This window comes from Lampris incognitus, chromosome 3, assembly GCF_029633865.1.
Source record: "Lampris incognitus isolate fLamInc1 chromosome 3, fLamInc1.hap2, whole genome shotgun sequence".
Taxonomy (NCBI): Eukaryota; Metazoa; Chordata; class Actinopteri; order Lampriformes; family Lampridae; genus Lampris; species Lampris incognitus.
The window spans coordinates 9,442,359-9,458,983 of NC_079213.1; the positions used below are offsets into that span (position 1 = coordinate 9,442,359).

At 46.6% G+C, this 16,625-nt stretch overlaps 4 protein-coding genes across 4 annotated transcripts; all 4 read left to right on the top strand.

Moving 5' to 3' along the window:
- The first annotated feature begins 7,866 nt into the window (after positions 1–7,866).
- On the top strand, positions 7,867–8,657 carry LOC130110049 (histone H1-like). Its single transcript, XM_056277027.1, has one exon. It carries the CDS (start codon positions 7,911–7,913, stop codon positions 8,520–8,522), a length of 612 nt encoding a protein of 203 aa, XP_056133002.1. The 5' UTR covers positions 7,867–7,910; the 3' UTR covers positions 8,523–8,657.
- A 1,410-nt stretch (positions 8,658–10,067) lies between these two features.
- On the top strand, positions 10,068–10,503 carry LOC130110068 (histone H2B 1/2-like). The gene has a single exon (XM_056277047.1). It carries the CDS (start codon positions 10,079–10,081, stop codon positions 10,451–10,453), a length of 375 nt encoding a protein of 124 aa, XP_056133022.1. The 5' UTR covers positions 10,068–10,078; the 3' UTR covers positions 10,454–10,503.
- A 165-nt stretch (positions 10,504–10,668) lies between these two features.
- On the top strand, positions 10,669–14,264 carry LOC130110086 (histone H3-like). Its single transcript, XM_056277066.1, has 2 exons — positions 10,669–10,691; positions 13,853–14,264. Exon 2 carries the CDS (start codon positions 13,854–13,856, stop codon positions 14,262–14,264), a length of 411 nt encoding a protein of 136 aa, XP_056133041.1. The 5' UTR covers positions 10,669–10,691; position 13,853.
- A 1,303-nt stretch (positions 14,265–15,567) lies between these two features.
- On the top strand, positions 15,568–16,457 carry LOC130110083 (histone H4). The gene has a single exon (XM_056277063.1). It carries the CDS (start codon positions 15,737–15,739, stop codon positions 16,046–16,048), a length of 312 nt encoding a protein of 103 aa, XP_056133038.1. The 5' UTR covers positions 15,568–15,736; the 3' UTR covers positions 16,049–16,457.
- The last annotated feature ends 168 nt before the right edge of the window (positions 16,458–16,625 follow it).

A 16,625-nucleotide genomic window follows, 5' to 3' on the forward strand; every position in this document is an offset into this window, starting at 1 on the left:
ATACTCTCTTGATAATCTGTGTGATGACCGTGGTCTGCGTTCTTTTGAGGATCTCAGGAATCAATATGATTTACCGGCCTGGTCTTTTTTTTTCTATCTTCAGTTGAGGGCTTCCATGAAGGCTCACGGTGTGCCGGGGCTCTCTTCTCTCCCAGTGCATCCACTTTATAGAATAATTAGTGAAAAGGTTAGTACTAGGGGTTTAGTTTCTGTGCTGTATGGCTTTATCCAGGAAAGAACATACAAACCCCTTGCGCTGGACACAATTTGGAGAACAGATGTGCCCGATCTGGATACTGAGTTCTGTTGGGAGACGGTGTGGTCTAGTTGTTATGTATGCACACATCGACAGTGCTGCATTTGATTTGGTGCTGTTCTATTGTGCTGGGATCGATTGGTGATGCCTGCGGGCTCTGGGTTGTTTGATCGGGTCTGCCTTTGATGCTGTGTCAGTCTAAATAAAGAATGCCACGGAGAGGTTGTGTCGAGCGACAGCGCTGTGTCCTGACGTGATTTCTAAATACAATATTGGCGACGAGGATGGCTGATATCTCCCTCCCACCACCTGCCCCCTTCCTGGCATTACCTGGCGAGCCTCCGGTACCATGGACTCGCTGGCTACATAGTTTTGAAAATTACATCATCGCCTCAGGGCTCGACGACGTGAGCCAGGCTAGGAAGACGGCTCTGTTGCTACACTGCTTGGGAGCAGAGGGTCATCGTGTGCTCGGGTCTCTGGGGAACGTCACAAGCTTTGCCGAAGCTGTGGGACTTATGAGCACCCATTTCGCTGCTCCACAGAGTGCCCTCCTTCGGCGATTTATATTCCGTCAGCGACACCAACTGCCTGGTGAGTCTGTGCGGCAGTACGTAGCTATTTTGCGAGGGCTAGCTAGCTCATGCAAGTTTGGCGCGCTTCAGGACGAGATGGTTCGCGACCAGCTAATCGAACACACCAACAACGCAAAGGTGCGTGAGACCGTCCTGCTGGAAAAAGACGATCTGCTGCTGTCCAGAGCAATTACCATCGCACTACAGGTTGAGGGAGCAGCTGAGTGTGCTGCTATGCTAAATACACAGCAAGTGGCCACCTCCAGTCAAGCTGCCAACGACTCCTCCCTCTACTCACGGCTGCCCCTCGGGACGCAACCCAACCAGAGCGAGGCGGGCGCCGACTCCACTGGGGACGTCTTGCAACTGCAACGACGGCGTTCTCGGCCCCGCCCTCAACAGTCCTGTGGTAACTGTGGGTCTCGGTCTCATGTTTCAAGGGCTCGGAACTGCCCTGCCCGTGGCCAGACATGCCGTAGCTGCGGTAAGCACAATCACTTTGCCAACGTCTGTCGATCTTCCCCGGCTGGGTCAGAGGGCCACACCCCCCAGTCTTCAACCGCCGTCATTCACAAGGTGAGCTCTGGGCCAGTGTCATTCAAATCATGCACAGTCAACATTAATGATGTGTGCATCCCCCTGCTGTTGGACACCGGTGCAAGTGTATCTCTCCTGAATGTTGATACCTACAGTCAATTTTTCGGTTCACTGCCACTGTCCGCACCCTCAGCTGTCCTCTGTGGGTATGGTGACTCCAAAATCGATCTGGTTGGCTCTCTCCAAGTGATTGTCCGCTATGGAACCAAGCTGGTGCCCAATGCAGTTTTTCATGTGGCACGCCGTGGGGCCAACCTGATGGGCCTGGACCTGTTCTCCGCTCTGGGGTTCTCCCTCTTAGACACAAGGTGGGCAGCAATCCTGACTGTCGCCACACCTTGGCAGCAGAAGTGGCCATCGCTGTTTATGGGGCTGGGCTGCCTCTCCGCCTTCACCCATCAACCTCTCCTCAACCCTGCTGTGAAATCTGTCATCCAACCTCTGCGCCGCATCCCGTTGGCTCTCCTTGATGGGGTCTCCGCCGAGCTGCAACAACTGCTGGAAGCTGGCATCATTGAACCGGTGGACGCGTCACCTTGGGTCTCAAACCTCGTGGTGGCTAAGAAGAAGTCGGGGGGCCTGCGTGTCTGCGTCGATCTACGTGCAGTAAATAAGGCAAGGGTCCCTGATAAGTATCCACTGCCCACCTCAGAAGAACTCACTGCTCAGTTCTATGGCTCTGAGGTGTTCTCCAAGCTCGACCTCAGACAGGGGTACTTACAGGTGCCCCTCCACCCCAGCAGCCGAAACCTCACAGCCTTTGTGACACATGCAGGAGTGTTTCGCTACACCAGGATGCCTTTCGGTCTCAGCTCCGCCCCTAGCTGCTTCCAGAAAATCATGGTCTCCGTGCTGGCTGGCATACTGGGCGTGGCCATTTATCTGGACGATATAGTGGTACACGGGCCCACCAGTGAAATCCACGACAAGCGCCTTAACATGGTCTTCGCAGCCCTGTCCAAGCACAAGCTAACTCTCAATGCTGAGAAATGTGTCCTCTCTGTGCCAGCCATCGACTTCGTGGGGTTCCGGCTGTCAGCGAGCGGTGTAACTCCACTACAATCCAACGTGGACACCATTCAGGCCATCCCTGAGCCCAGCTCGGCCGCCCAGGTCGCCTCCTTCCTGGGTATGACAAGTTACTACCTGAGGTTTCTTCCCCAGTACTCTGCTCCCCTGCGCCAGCTGCTGCGTAAGGACGAGCCATGGGTGTGGTCAAAGGCATGCAGTGACGCTGTGCGTGATCTCAAGACTCAACTGACTTCACCACCAGTGTTGGCTCACTTCGACATCTCCAGCTCCACCTTTGTGACCTGTGACGCATCAGCCACAGCGATAGGGGCCGTGCTGTCTCAAACCCAGAACGGTGTGGAGAAGCCCATTGCCTTCGCCTCCCGTGCCCTCAACCTGACCGAGCAGCGGTACTCCGTGGGTGAGCGTGAGGCGTTAGCCTGTATCTGGGCTTGTGAAAGGTGGCACCTCTACCTCTATGGCCGCTCCTTCACCCTCAGGACAGATCACCAGGCCCTGACAGCGCTGCTGTCCACATCTGGGACAGGCCACAAACCCCTGAGGCTGCACCGCTGGTCTGACTGCCTCCGCCAGTACAACTTCAGCCTGCAGTTCACCCCAGGCAGAGAAAATGTTGTCGCCGACCTGCTCTCTCGCTCTGTCTCCACCCCAGCTCCACAGACGGACACTGACTGCGTGGAAAAGGACATTGTCCAAATGCTACACACACCCCTCCAGGCCATTGTCTCTCTGCAGGAGCTGAAGGCAGCCTCCGAACAGGACCCTGTCCTCTCCCAGCTCCGCACCTACATCCAGAACGGCTGGCCTCACAAGGTCCCAGAGGAGCTGGCTGCGTTCGCCCGAGTCAGACAGGAGCTCTCCTGCTGGAACGACACCTGCGTGGCACGTGGGTTTTGCACAGTGGTCCCAGCTGCTCTCCGTGCACGTGTTTTGAATACGGCGCATGAAGGCCACCTGGGCATTGTGAAACTGAAACAGCGCTGCCGAGACCTGGTGTGGTGGCCGGGGATAGACAGAGATATTGAGGCTCTGGTGAAGGACTGTTCTGCCTGCCTTGTGAGTGGCAAGGCTGGCCACCAGGCTCCCCCACCCCTGCAACCTCTCGCCTGGCCCTCTCAGCCCTGGGAACACCTGCAGTTGGACATTTGTGGTGAGATCCATGGAGTTCCCCACCACCAACGCTTCATGGTGGTCGCCTACGATCTACACTCAAAATGGCCTGAACTCACCACTTCCGGCACTGTGACCTCACAGATCATCATCGACTTCCTGGACTCTCTTTTCTCTCGCTGGGGCCTCCCAAAGGCCATCACCACTGACAACGGCCCTCAGCTGGTCTCTGCTGAGTTCACTGCTTATCTTGAAAGCAAGGGCATCCGTCATATACGCACTGCGTACTACCACCCCCAGGCCAATGGCGGCGTTGAACGTTTTCACCAGTCACTGAAGAACGGCCTCAGAGCACACATGGCCCAAGGGTGCTCTTTCACGCAGGCCATCCGTCACACTCTGCTGCACTATCGGGCCACACAGCACTCGACCACAGGCGTCTCCCCAGCCTCTCTCATGCTAGGCCGGGAACTGTGCATGCCCCTTGACAGGCTCCGCCCCTCCACACCTCAGGCACCTCCCTCTGGGGTCAGAGCCTCAGTCACTCGTCAGCAGACGCGGATGAAGCAACGGTTTGACCAGTCAAAACGAACCAGGGTGCCAGACATCAATGTGTCAGACTGGGTCAGGGTCCGCAGGCCCCACAGGGACAATAAAATGGCTTCATACTGGTCCTCTCCTCTCCAAGTCACCCGTCAGCTGGGCCCAGCCACTTACCTCCTCAGCGATGGCACTCGGTGGCACTCCAGTCGTCTACGGAAGGTGTCAGCTCCGCCACACACAGCTGGTGACACAACCATAGCCATTCCCTCAGCATGGCGAGACGCCCCGGGGCTTCATGCAGCTCCTACATGGGCCCCAGACATTTCTGGGCCTCAGCTTCCCCTGCCATCTCCCTCCCCACCTCGGCCTGCCCAGCCTCAGGCCGCCCCGCGACCTGTTCGCACACGTTTACGCCCTGGCCACCTAGAGGACTTTGTCTCCACCTTTCATGTTTGAAATCCTGCCGGGGGGGGGGGGATGTTATGTATCCACACATCGACAGTGCTGCATTTGATTTGGTGCTGTTCTATTGTGCTGGGATCGATTGGTGATGCCTGCGGGCTCTGGGTTGTTTGATCGGGTCTGCCTTTGATGCTGTGTCAGTCTAAATAAAGAATGCCACGGAGAGGTCGTGTCGAGCGACAGCGCTGTGTCCTGACGTGATTTCTAAATACAATACTAGTATTCTCTTAGCGTCTAGGAATCCAGATCATCAGCAGATACACTATAATTTTATACATTGGACATATCACACACCCACGACAGAGGTTTTGTATGAAACTTGCTGATAGCCCAAACTGTACATTTTGTTCGCTGAATGTGGTTGGAACCTTCTTTCATATGGTCTGGGAATGTCCAAGGGTGAAAGGGTTTTGGGAAATGGTTGCTGATAAATTGTCCCAATTTTTGTCGAATACTGTACCCGCTGAGCCTGCGGTATTACTTCTAAATGACTTCTCTGCACTACATGTACCACTAATCAAGCAGCGCATATTGCTTGCGGGACTCACAGCAGCCAAGAAGATGGTTGCTATGCATTGGAAAGCTCCAGATGATTTGTCATCTCGTCATTGGTCCCTCTTATATCTGGACATTGTACGTATATTTGGAGCTCTCGACGGCAAGGATCCATGGAGCAAGGGCTGGAACTATAGACATGTGGAATTCTGTGGCCGCTGAGTTGAAGAACTTTATTGACTGAACACTGACCGAGTACTGTATGCTGTTTCTTTTTTGCAATTTTTTCTGTAGAATTTTTTTTTCTTTTCCCTTTTATTTCTCGTTTGTGGGTGGGTTTTTGTTTGCATTATTGTTCATTTGTGTGTCTTGTTTAAAAAAATGATAAAATAAAAAATATTTAATCACAAAAAACAACAAATCATCTAGATAAAGCATTATAGAAAAACTAACAATGGATATAGCTCCTGGGGAACATCTTACCTCACACAGAATGACTGTGAGGCCTGTCTGTCAGCAGTAAACCAACCGAAATGCATCAGATTTATATAAAAAAACACTCCATATAAACTCAGCAGTCAGATAGAAGTCCCAATCATCCCATGTCCTCTCCAACCAAACATCTCACCCGACTCTTGACTAGAAATGAGTAAAAGACTCGAGAAGTTACCTACACTAATTTGAGTGGTTATAGCACAAGAAAAACCCAGTGTTGACCATGGGAAAAACTTATGCGAATGCTCAAAATCCATCTAAAAAACACAACATAGTCACTAATAACATTAAACAATGGTTAAAATGATGAAACAATAAATGAGAGATATATTCCTTACACACACGTGTAGATTGGTTACAAATTAACTAACTAAGCATTAACACAAGGAAAGAAAAATAAACCAATAACTCCAAATAAAGGAAAGGATCTTGGGGAACTACTCTATGACGTGAAGTGACATTTGCTAAACATTTTCATCATCATCATAATCATATGGTGGAACCCAGGGATCAGGAACATTTTGACCTTGTACAGCATTAAGTACAGTCTTAATACAATATTTATGGATCATACCAATCATACAAGTAATGATGAAAACAATGACCAAAAACAGAAGAATACACACAATCAGTTTGTGAATGACACCCCCACAGATACCAAGGGGCCAAACACCCTTTACCCCTTGTTCAGTATCATGTTTCAATTCAGATACTTTGGCATCGTTGTTAGTAATATATGCACAGCATTCAGTGAAGATCACTTTACATACACCACCCTGTGAGGCTAACAGAAGACCCAACGCCATCCTATTTCCAGTTGCTACGCGTCCAACATCTTCTAAGCGTCTCGCTGTGGCCGTGATGGCAGCTGTAGAGATGAAATCTCTATCACGTGTATCTCTCCTGTACAAAAAGACATGGAAGTCATATTTACGTCTGGCAATTTGGCTATGGTGGGTGTGAAAGGTGTTGAATGAGGATGTAACGGGGGGTTACCATATTGTTATCTTGCAGAGAATCAAATACCCATATTTGGGTTATTATTGGGTTATTATTGCAAAACAACACATCATTCCCCCGAGACTAAATCCAATTCTCTTAAAAGGATGCTAGGGCCTGCTTTCAGGTACTGGCCTCATCGTTATAAAGTACCTCGATGGTGCCCTATTGTTATCAGGCTCCATTATATAAAGAATAACCTTAGAGGCAGGTAGCAAGGTGATATGTATAATGAAACTCCTACCTTTGCTGTGAAGATTATGTTAAATGGTATGGACATTAAGGGGGGGGGGGATCCTAATAATAGATATATTAGGAACGTACTTATTATTTATACAACTCCTCATGCAATTTTTTTTTGAATTCTCAATTTGAAAACATCGACTGGAATGTAGTACGGACCTTTAATGATAAGTTTTGTGTCACCCACAAAGATAAAGATGTATATTTCAAAATAATTCATCTTGTTTATCCAACCAATCAGACACTTAAAAAATACAAACGCGACATTGATGTAAAATGTGTGTTTTTTGGAGCTCCTCATACACGTGCACATTTTTCCTTTGGATTTTACCTTCATGGCTGTTATATGTACATTGACTGCACATTCAAGACATCGTGGACGACAGACTACCATATAATACAATGCACCAGCAGTTTAAATACGGATTTCAATAAACTGTTATCAATACATTTAAACCAATTCATGAGATGTTGCTATTCTGTAATAGTTTATTAATGCATTCAATATAAGATAAATATTTGCAGCCACTTTTCCATCTCACACAGGACGCTGAGCTGAAAGAGGCGACAGATCGCCACCAAGAGTGTGTTTGCCCACATGAAGAAAGCGTGATTTTAAAATGAAATTCTCTGGAAATGACGACTTTTTTGATCGTCCATGGTTGTCAAACAACTCAAGCAACTGGTAAACGACTGTTGATCTGAATCCAATTCTTTTAAAAGGTTTTAGAAACCGAATATTGGAGCGTGTTGCAGTCACTGGCAGTGTATAGATGAGGTTTCACATGTCTCGAAACGGAAGGCAAACGTCTGCTCCACTCTAACTGGGTTTATTATGAGGTGCCAAGGGTCTCCTTCATGATCGATATTGTTTATAAGTGATTGTTTGACTTGAGAAGGTGATTTTTGGTGTTTTATCGGAGAGAGAAAACACAAGTGTGGCAGCGCTCCGGCAGCGCAGACGCCAGACTGGGGCAGTTGAGTCTCTCTGGTTCTCATAGTGTGTTTATATCCCTGCCTGCGCTCCTTCCCCTCTATCAGCCTACTGGCTCTGTTGAGTTCGCGTCTCCCAACAGTAGAAGAAGAAGAAGACTAAAGACTAAATGGCAGAAGTCGCTCCCGCACCGGCAGCCGCCGCCGCTCCGGCGAAAGCGGCAAAGAAGAGAGCCCCCCGCCCCAAGAAGAGTGGCCCCAGCGTCGCGGAGCTCATCGTCAAAGCCGTGTCGGCGTCCAAGGAGAGAAGCGGCGTGTCTTTGGCAGCGCTGAAGAAGACTCTGGCTGCCGGCGGCTACGACGTGGAGAAGAACAAGGCCCGCGTCAAAGTGGCCGTCAAGAGCCTGGTAACCAAGGGCGCTCTGGTGCAGGTCAAAGGAACCGGCGCCTCGGGCTCCTTCAAAATCAATAAGAAAGCGGAAGACGCCAAGAAACCCGCCAAGAAAGCGGCAAAAGCAAAGAAAGCTGTGGCCAAGAAACCCGCAGCCGCCAAGAAGGCGGCAGCTAAGAAACCCGCAGCCGCCAAGAAGTCCCCGAAGAAGGCCAAGAAACCTGCGGCAGCCAAGAAGCCCAAGAGCCCTAAGAAGGCCGCCAAAAGCCCCAAGAAGGCGGTCAAAAAGCCCGCCACCCCCAAGAAGACCGCAGCTAAGAAGGCTGCTAAGCCCAAGACGGTCAAGCCGAAGGCGGCCAAGCCAAAGAAGGCGGCCGCCAAGAAGAAGTAGATGGACACGTCGTCTTGATGAAACACCTCCAAAGGCTCTTTTAAGAGCCAACCACAATCACAATGAAAGAGCATTTCGCAACAACCCAACCTCACCTATAAACGTCTTGATGCATGCTCTACAATAGATCATCCAGCTAAGAACATTACACAAACTTAAACCGATTCATCTTGGATACAATGTTTACCGACAGTTTACCTACAAACGATAATATGACTGAAAGGGATTGTTACGACTTCATCGTTCGTCACACACTTTATTACTCTGAAATGACACAAAACACCTCAGTTCTCCAGTGGTTGGTTAGACCAGACACAGCATTTGAATGGAAGACAGCTTTGTTTTGGGGGGGGGGGGGCATGACAGTATAGCCACAAGTCTATGTTAATTCTCTATATCCTATAGCTGTAGTTGATTTAGTGACGTCACTGTTGGTGTTGTAACTGCTGCAGACTGACATGCCCTGTTTAAAATACATAATGACAGTTTTACAGTAAGTTTTAAAGTAACAAAACCATTAAACTGTACAAGGATATTTTCAGAGGAATGATTTCACTTGTTTCTTTTGTTTGTTTGATTTTTCTCTTATTTATTTTCTTTCTTTTTGTATGAGTTGTTTTCTCGTTTTCATAATCCCTAGTAGATTTGTTTTGTAATTATTTATTCAGTCATTTCTCAGTACAATTTTGTGGAATACATGTCTGCTATATTTGTACATTTCAATATTTTGCAATAAAGTTTATTAAATAAAAGACTGGCACGCCATAATGCAACAGGCAGTGACAGATTAACAAATAAGCAATCAATCAATAGATCAACAATCTACAAATTATTGGCTATTGTAAATAGCTTGGGTTAAAAGCGCCCATTAAATGAGAATATAAAAACAGTTTAACACAATTTTTCATAAAATCGTTCCTTACACGTTTAAAAATATATTATTGAACCCGTATAGCAGTTACTTATGGATGAGCCACACGCCTGCTTTTTATACATAAAAAATAGCTCCTGCTTGCTGAACGTGATACCTTTTTTTTCTTTTTCTCATAACCACCTTAATTTTTTTTGTTTACTTTAAAACAATATCTACTACTAGTATATATATATATATATATATATATATATATATATATATATATATATATATATATTTTTTTTTTTTTTTACTAAAACATTAGTTGTATTAGCTCAGGTCAATGAGGCCTACAGGCCATAAATAGCAAATAGAAGTTCAAAACTTGTAATGCTCACAAGAACTTCAGTTTATATTGATCTAAAAAAAATTAGGTGATAATATATGTATTATTATGGATTTGTAATCCGCTATAATGGAGCGGTCATTTTGGACCGGGAACACAAAATTAATGTGCAAGGAACAACAGGAAGACTACTCTAGTCCAAGGAGTCACGCGACACGGAGCATGCGCAGTCAGCTGACAGTATTTGACCAATCTTACACGAGGACCAGCACAGTAAAACTTGCATCAATTGTGTACAAATACAGCGTCTGAGCAAAGCCGCCACCATTACTCTTGTAGAATTACGAGTGTAGCGTCATGCCTGAACCCGCCAAGTCAGCGCCCAAAAAGGGCTCCAAGAAAGCCGTGACCAAAGCCGCCGGCAAGGGAGGAAAGAAGCGAAGAAAGACCAGGAAGGAGAGCTACGCCATCTACGTGTACAAGGTCCTGAAGCAGGTGCACCCCGATACCGGCATCTCCTCCAAGGCCATGGGCATCATGAACTCTTTCGTTAACGACATCTTCGAGCGCATCGCCGGTGAGGCTTCTCGCCTGGCGCATTACAACAAGCGCTCCACCATCACCTCAAGGGAGATCCAGACCGCCGTCCGCCTGCTGCTCCCCGGGGAGCTGGCCAAGCACGCCGTGTCTGAGGGCACCAAGGCCGTCACCAAGTACACCAGCTCCAAGTAATCTGCCCATTGGCCCAAACAAACGGCTCTTTTAAGAGCCACGCACAACCTCACCAGAAAGCTGTTCTGTTATCAGTGATACCTTATCATGTGCTGTGACGTCCAACACCGGAACAGTTTAATTCTCACACAGCTATAGAAATAAAAGTTGGCTGGGCTTGATTTGTTAGCTGTTCGTGGATACAAGGGAAATTGGGTAGTCCGATCCCTCTAGTGATCTATGAAGCCTCCACATTCTCATTTCCCTCATGCATGCATCAAAGGGAAATCCGATCAGTTACGAATTCGAGTCTGGTCTTTTTTAGAGTCGCATCTAAAAATACTTACATTTTTTGCAAGTTTATTGGGTGATGGTTTAATTACTCAATGTGTATTTATTTTTTGATAATTGTAAGTAAACCTTTGAAGTCTTCCAACAGATCTATGGACATGTGTACAAATGTTCCTCCATTGTCACCAGTCAACCTGAGCTTTGTTAAAGGATCAGTTTAAAGTTTTTTTTTTACTCATATTTTTCTTCAAAATCTTTAAAACCTTGTTTTCTTACCAGTCTTATTAAATTTAGGGTAAATGTGTGTGCCTATTTGATTTTTCACTGCCAGTCATTGGCGAGACAATCGGTTATAATAAACATACTGATCAATCCATATTCTAAACCAGGGGTCGGGGACCTTTTTGACTGGGAGAGCCATAAAAGCCAAATATTTCTAAATATATTTCATTGAGAGCCATATAGTATTTTTAACGTATAATAAATTAAATATGTCTTACTTTTAATGCGACTTCTGGTGCTGCATGGTTTTGCTGATGGCCTTGTAGTCTGGTTCATACGTGGTGAGGTTGAGCTTCATGCAGGCGTTGAGGCTTCCATCAGTTAAACGTGAGCGTAGGTTGGTCTTAATGTTCCTCATATGCGAGAATGACTGCTCACATGCATATGTAGAGCCAAACATGGTCAATACGGCAATACTCACACGCTGCATTGTGTGGTATGTCACAGAAAGCTCGTTCCAAGTTTTAAGAATCAGCTGGTCTTCAGGTTGAAGATTTTTAATTTCTGTCCACTTGTGTTCCCTCGCCAGCTCTGCTCCCTGTCGCGCAAGACTTTCCAACTCTCCATTAAGTGACTTGAACTTACTCATCCACATGTCTGATGCCTTCAGGTCAGCAACTTCCAGCTCAAAGTCTCCGATAGAGACCCCGGGGATGCATGTCAGGTCGATTTTGTCCACTGCACACTCATGTGGATGAGTGATTAACTTGAAAAGACCAGTGCGCGCACGAAATTCTCCAAAACGTGCTTTGAATGACTGCAGGAGATTGAACGTAAAGCCAGCTAGCTGCTGGAGATCCAGATGTTGAGTGGAGTCACTTGCTAAGCATGCATCTCTAAATTGTTGCAGTCTTTCAAAGTGCAGAAGACGACCTGTTTCAATGTCCCTGAGAAAGACTTCCAGCTTGCTTTCAAATGCAAACACTGCTTGTTGAAGGGATGAGATTGTATTTCCAATACCTTGCATTTTCACATTGAGCTGGTTCAGATGGCCAGTTATGTCCACGAGATAGTGAAACTGCAGGAGCCAGTCAGTGTTGTCTAGCTCAGGATGCTTGACGCCTTTCATTTCAAGAAAAGTCCGGGTTTCACTCAGGCAAGCTGCAAAACGGCTGAGCACCTTCCCCCTTGACAACCAACGCACGTTGCTGTGTAAAAGCAGACCGGGATAATGATTCCCAACTTTTTCTAACAGAGCTTTAAACTGGCGATCATTTAAAGCTCGGGCAACAATAAAGTTGACCACTCGAATGACCAGAGACATCACCTCGCCAAGCTCCTGGCCACACGTCTGAGCGCAAAGCGCCTCCTGGTGCAGGATGCAATGAAAACTTAGGATGGCTCTCTTTTCATGTTCACGGAGAAGCGCTACAAATCCTTTGTTCTTCCCCAACATACAGGGTGCACCATCAGTACAGACAGAAATAAGTTTATCCATCGGTAGTTTTTTTTCTTTAGCAAACTCCATGAAAGACATGAATAAATCCTCTCCTCTTGTTGTCCCTTTCATTGGCAAAACAGCCAAGCTTTCCTCACGCAGTGTGTCACCTGCAGCATACCTGGCAATGATACTGCACTGAGATAGATGGCTAACGTCTGTTGACTCATCTAACGCGAGAGAAAAGTATGTCCCGGCGTTTATGTCCTTAATTTGTGTTTCCTCGGCTTGATTTGCCATCATGATGCTACGATCGTGCACAGTTCTTGCTGACAGGGGCATGTCTTTTATTCGTTTGATTATCTTGTCTTTATTTGGGAAGTCATCAAGCAGTTCATTGGCCACATCAAGCATGAATGTTTTGGCATACTCGCCATCTGTGAATGACTTTCCATTCCTTACTATTGCCAAAGCCCCCGCAAAGCTAGCGGAATTCCCGTCACCTTGCTTGGTCCACACACGTAGTTGCTGCTGACTCGTCTGCACTCTCCGCTGTAGCTCCTCGCATGCCCTTTTCCTGCTGTCCCCCGCTGGATATTTCGATGCAAATGAAGCATGGTGCGTATCGAAGTGCCGCTTTATATTTGACCGTTTCATCGATGCAATTTTATCATTGCATATTAGACATACCGCAGATCCTGCTCTCTCCACAAATGCAAATTCCTCTGTGCACGCAGCCTGGAATGCACGGTAATCATCGTCTTTTTTTCTTTTCGCCATCTTTTCCGTTACAAGGGTTGAAGCGGATAAACTAGTTGGCTATCTGATAAAATTGATTTCTTCACCTTTACAATGACCCGGACATGCTCGCGAGCCATTGGTTCCCGAACCGACCCACGGGTGACCCGTGACCCGTGAAATTTATCTTCAAAACTAATTTCTGTTTACTTTAAAATGACACAGTATTATTAAGAAATATCACAAGTATTTTAAAATCAGTTCCAAACTGATTTTTTTGAAAAAAAAATTTTTTCAACTCAAAATTGTCTGGGAGCCATATGCCGTCACCGGAAGAGCCATATATGGCTCGCGAGCCATAGGTTCCCGACCGCTGTTCTAAACTATAACCTACATATTCATATAATCTACTAGATAATCTATATTTTAGCATTTTATTCATCGACCAATAATTTAATAATCTATACATATATTAATGTGAGATGGTTTTTATTTGCTTCTGTTTCAGACTTGGTTGGGTTATGAGAAGCTGACGTGAGGAGGCGCCCTTTAGTTTGAATGTTCCGCGGGTTTTTCAAAGCGACTCTGCTCCAATAAGGATCTGTCAGAGAGCACGTGTTCCTGGCCAAGACCAATCAGCGTGTGGCTGGACTCCGGCTCTGGCTATATAACCACGGCGTTTGCGGCGTGCCAGTAAGTCTTTAGTAAGGAGAAGTGAGACTTTCGTCTACTATGGCTAGAACAAAGCAGACCGCCCGTAAATCCACCGGTGGCAAAGCCCCCAGGAAGCAGCTCGCTACCAAGGCCGCCCGTAAAAGCGCCCCGGCTACCGGCGGTGTGAAGAAGCCTCACCGCTACAGGCCCGGTACCGTCGCTCTCCGAGAGATCCGTCGCTACCAGAAATCCACGGAGCTGCTGATACGTAAGCTGCCCTTCCAGCGGCTGGTGAGGGAAATTGCTCAGGACTTCAAAACTGACCTGCGCTTCCAGAGTTCCGCTGTCATGGCTCTTCAGGAGTCCAGCGAGGCTTACCTGGTCGGTCTGTTCGAGGACACCAACCTGTGCGCCATACACGCCAAGAGGGTCACCATCATGCCCAAGGACATTCAGTTGGCTCGCCGCATCCGCGGAGAGCGTGCTTAAGCCCCGTCACCTGACAACCCGCAACGGCTCTTTTAAGAGCCACACACATGTCACTGAAGAGCGTTTGTTCACAACCTTGGGGGGCGCTGACTTCAACTTAAGACAATTGTTCTATATAAATGTTGCAGCTACTTTCTGTGTTTTCTAACCATTTAAGCCTGGATAATGTAAATGTGTCATCACATTTAAGATGCAAACCACAGATGGGCAGAGGTGTAAAAACCAGGTGCTTCATCAACAGGGACGTACATGAAGAGACGTAACATCATACGAGACCATTGTCTCAACCTCCTCCATGAAATGATGTTCATTACTGCCTACCAACCGTTTAAGAATAGATGCCAGATACTTAGAGATGATATGGGTCACTGAGTTAATCATACTAACAATAGACCCCAATGGCACATCCTGTTTATTTATCTTAGGTAAACCATCAGGAACACTCACTTTGTCATTTCACTTCATGCACTTGTGTACATGAAATGAAACGAAATGCCCTTTTCCCCAGCCCACAGCAGTACAACACAAACACAAAAACACATCCAAAAACTACCAGAACACACTTATCCAAGCCAATAAAACTAAATAATAAACTAAATAGTTGTCGCTTCCCCTGGGTATAATCTATGGTACACATTTCTGTGAGTAGCATTGCCCTGTTCTAACACCTTCAGACGATCTTATCACTTTTTTTCTTGCAACCACTGCCTGGATCTCGTTTCAGGGGCTCATGAGTATTTCTGTCTCCAAGTAACGTCATAAAAGTCTCTCAATAAATGTTGTGTCCAGATGAACTGAGTCGCCTTACTAACAGCTCACAATCACTTTCCATGCCTAACATTACTAATGTCTTCCAAAACAAAAGCGGTGGTGGTGTGAGCAAATAGTCATAGGCCAAGCAGAATTCAGCTTTGGACGTGACTTTCACTAATTTATCTGGATCAAATACTACCCTACTTTTGATATAAGCACTCTGGTTGAAATCGTTGCTGGGTTTTGAAAGAGGTGGTTGGAGGAAAATGTCTGATTTCACTTCTTTGGCCTGATGCGCTGACTTTGCCATCTCCACATCAGCAGCCTGCTGTGTTTCGGTCTTCTGTGGGTGAAGCGGATTATTTGCCACTTGGTAAAGAAGAAGAAAGTGTTTTTTATTATTATTATTATTATTTTTACAAGAACGTAGGGAGGGAAAGAAGGAAATGTTAAGGAAAGGAAGCATTTATTTAAAGAGCAATTCTACAATAAGTTTTTATTTCAGTTTAATGAATGTATCTGTCGATGTAATTTGAAATACAATGGGGCCGTTCACATCGTCACCAGCGTCTTGATTTCCTGAAGGGGGAGGGGCTACACCGGACCAACCCACGAGGCTCTCCGCCTCTATCACGTCCGCAGATGAGGTTTAAGTATACGGACCCTTACAGCGACGTGCTTAGTTTGTCGTATTCATCGGTGAGCAGTCCAGTGTAAAGATGAGTGGCCGTGGTAAAGGAGGTAAAGGTCTGGGTAAAGGAGGCGCCAAGCGCCACCGCAAAGTCCTTCGTGATAACATCCAGGGCATCACCAAGCCCGCCATCCGCCGCCTGGCTCGCCGCGGCGGAGTGAAGCGTATCTCGGGTCTGATCTACGAGGAGACCCGCGGTGTCCTGAAGGTGTTTTTGGAGAACGTGATTCGTGATGCCGTCACCTACACCGAACACGCCAAGAGAAAGACCGTCACCGCCATGGACGTGGTGTACGCCTTGAAGAGACAGGGACGCACCCTGTACGGCTTCGGCGGTTAAACTGAGAAACCAAACCCACACAAAGGCTCTTTTAAGAGCCGCCCACCTCCTCAAGAGAGACTTCCTTACGATTGTAAATGTAATATTTATGTTTGTGATAGATCAATTTTAAGGCGGCACCGTGGTTATGGCAATATGCCACAACTGGCTATATAAACATGGAAGCGTTATTTGTATTTTACTTTTTAAAGGTGATATTTTTCTCAAACCAATAAGCTTTTTGACTGAAAACAGCTGAATTCTGCTTTGACTGACTGATCATACTGCTTTGACTGACTGATCATACTATTGATTTTGTTTTGGAAGACCTTAGTGATGTTAGGCATGGAAAGTGACGGTAAGTTAAGGCTGAATCAGTTCATCTGGACACATTCGAGAGAAATTTACTACTTAAAGATTATTGGGATCATCAAACCTTCCATTTTAAAAAAATTCTCAATAAATCCTTTTAATCACCTGTCATTTACATCTTAAATGTGATGACATCTTTACGTTATTCGGACACTTGAAAGTAGTTATTTTTTTCGATAAGTGGTTGCAACATTTAAATAGAATAGCTTGAGAGAAGTTGGTTTAA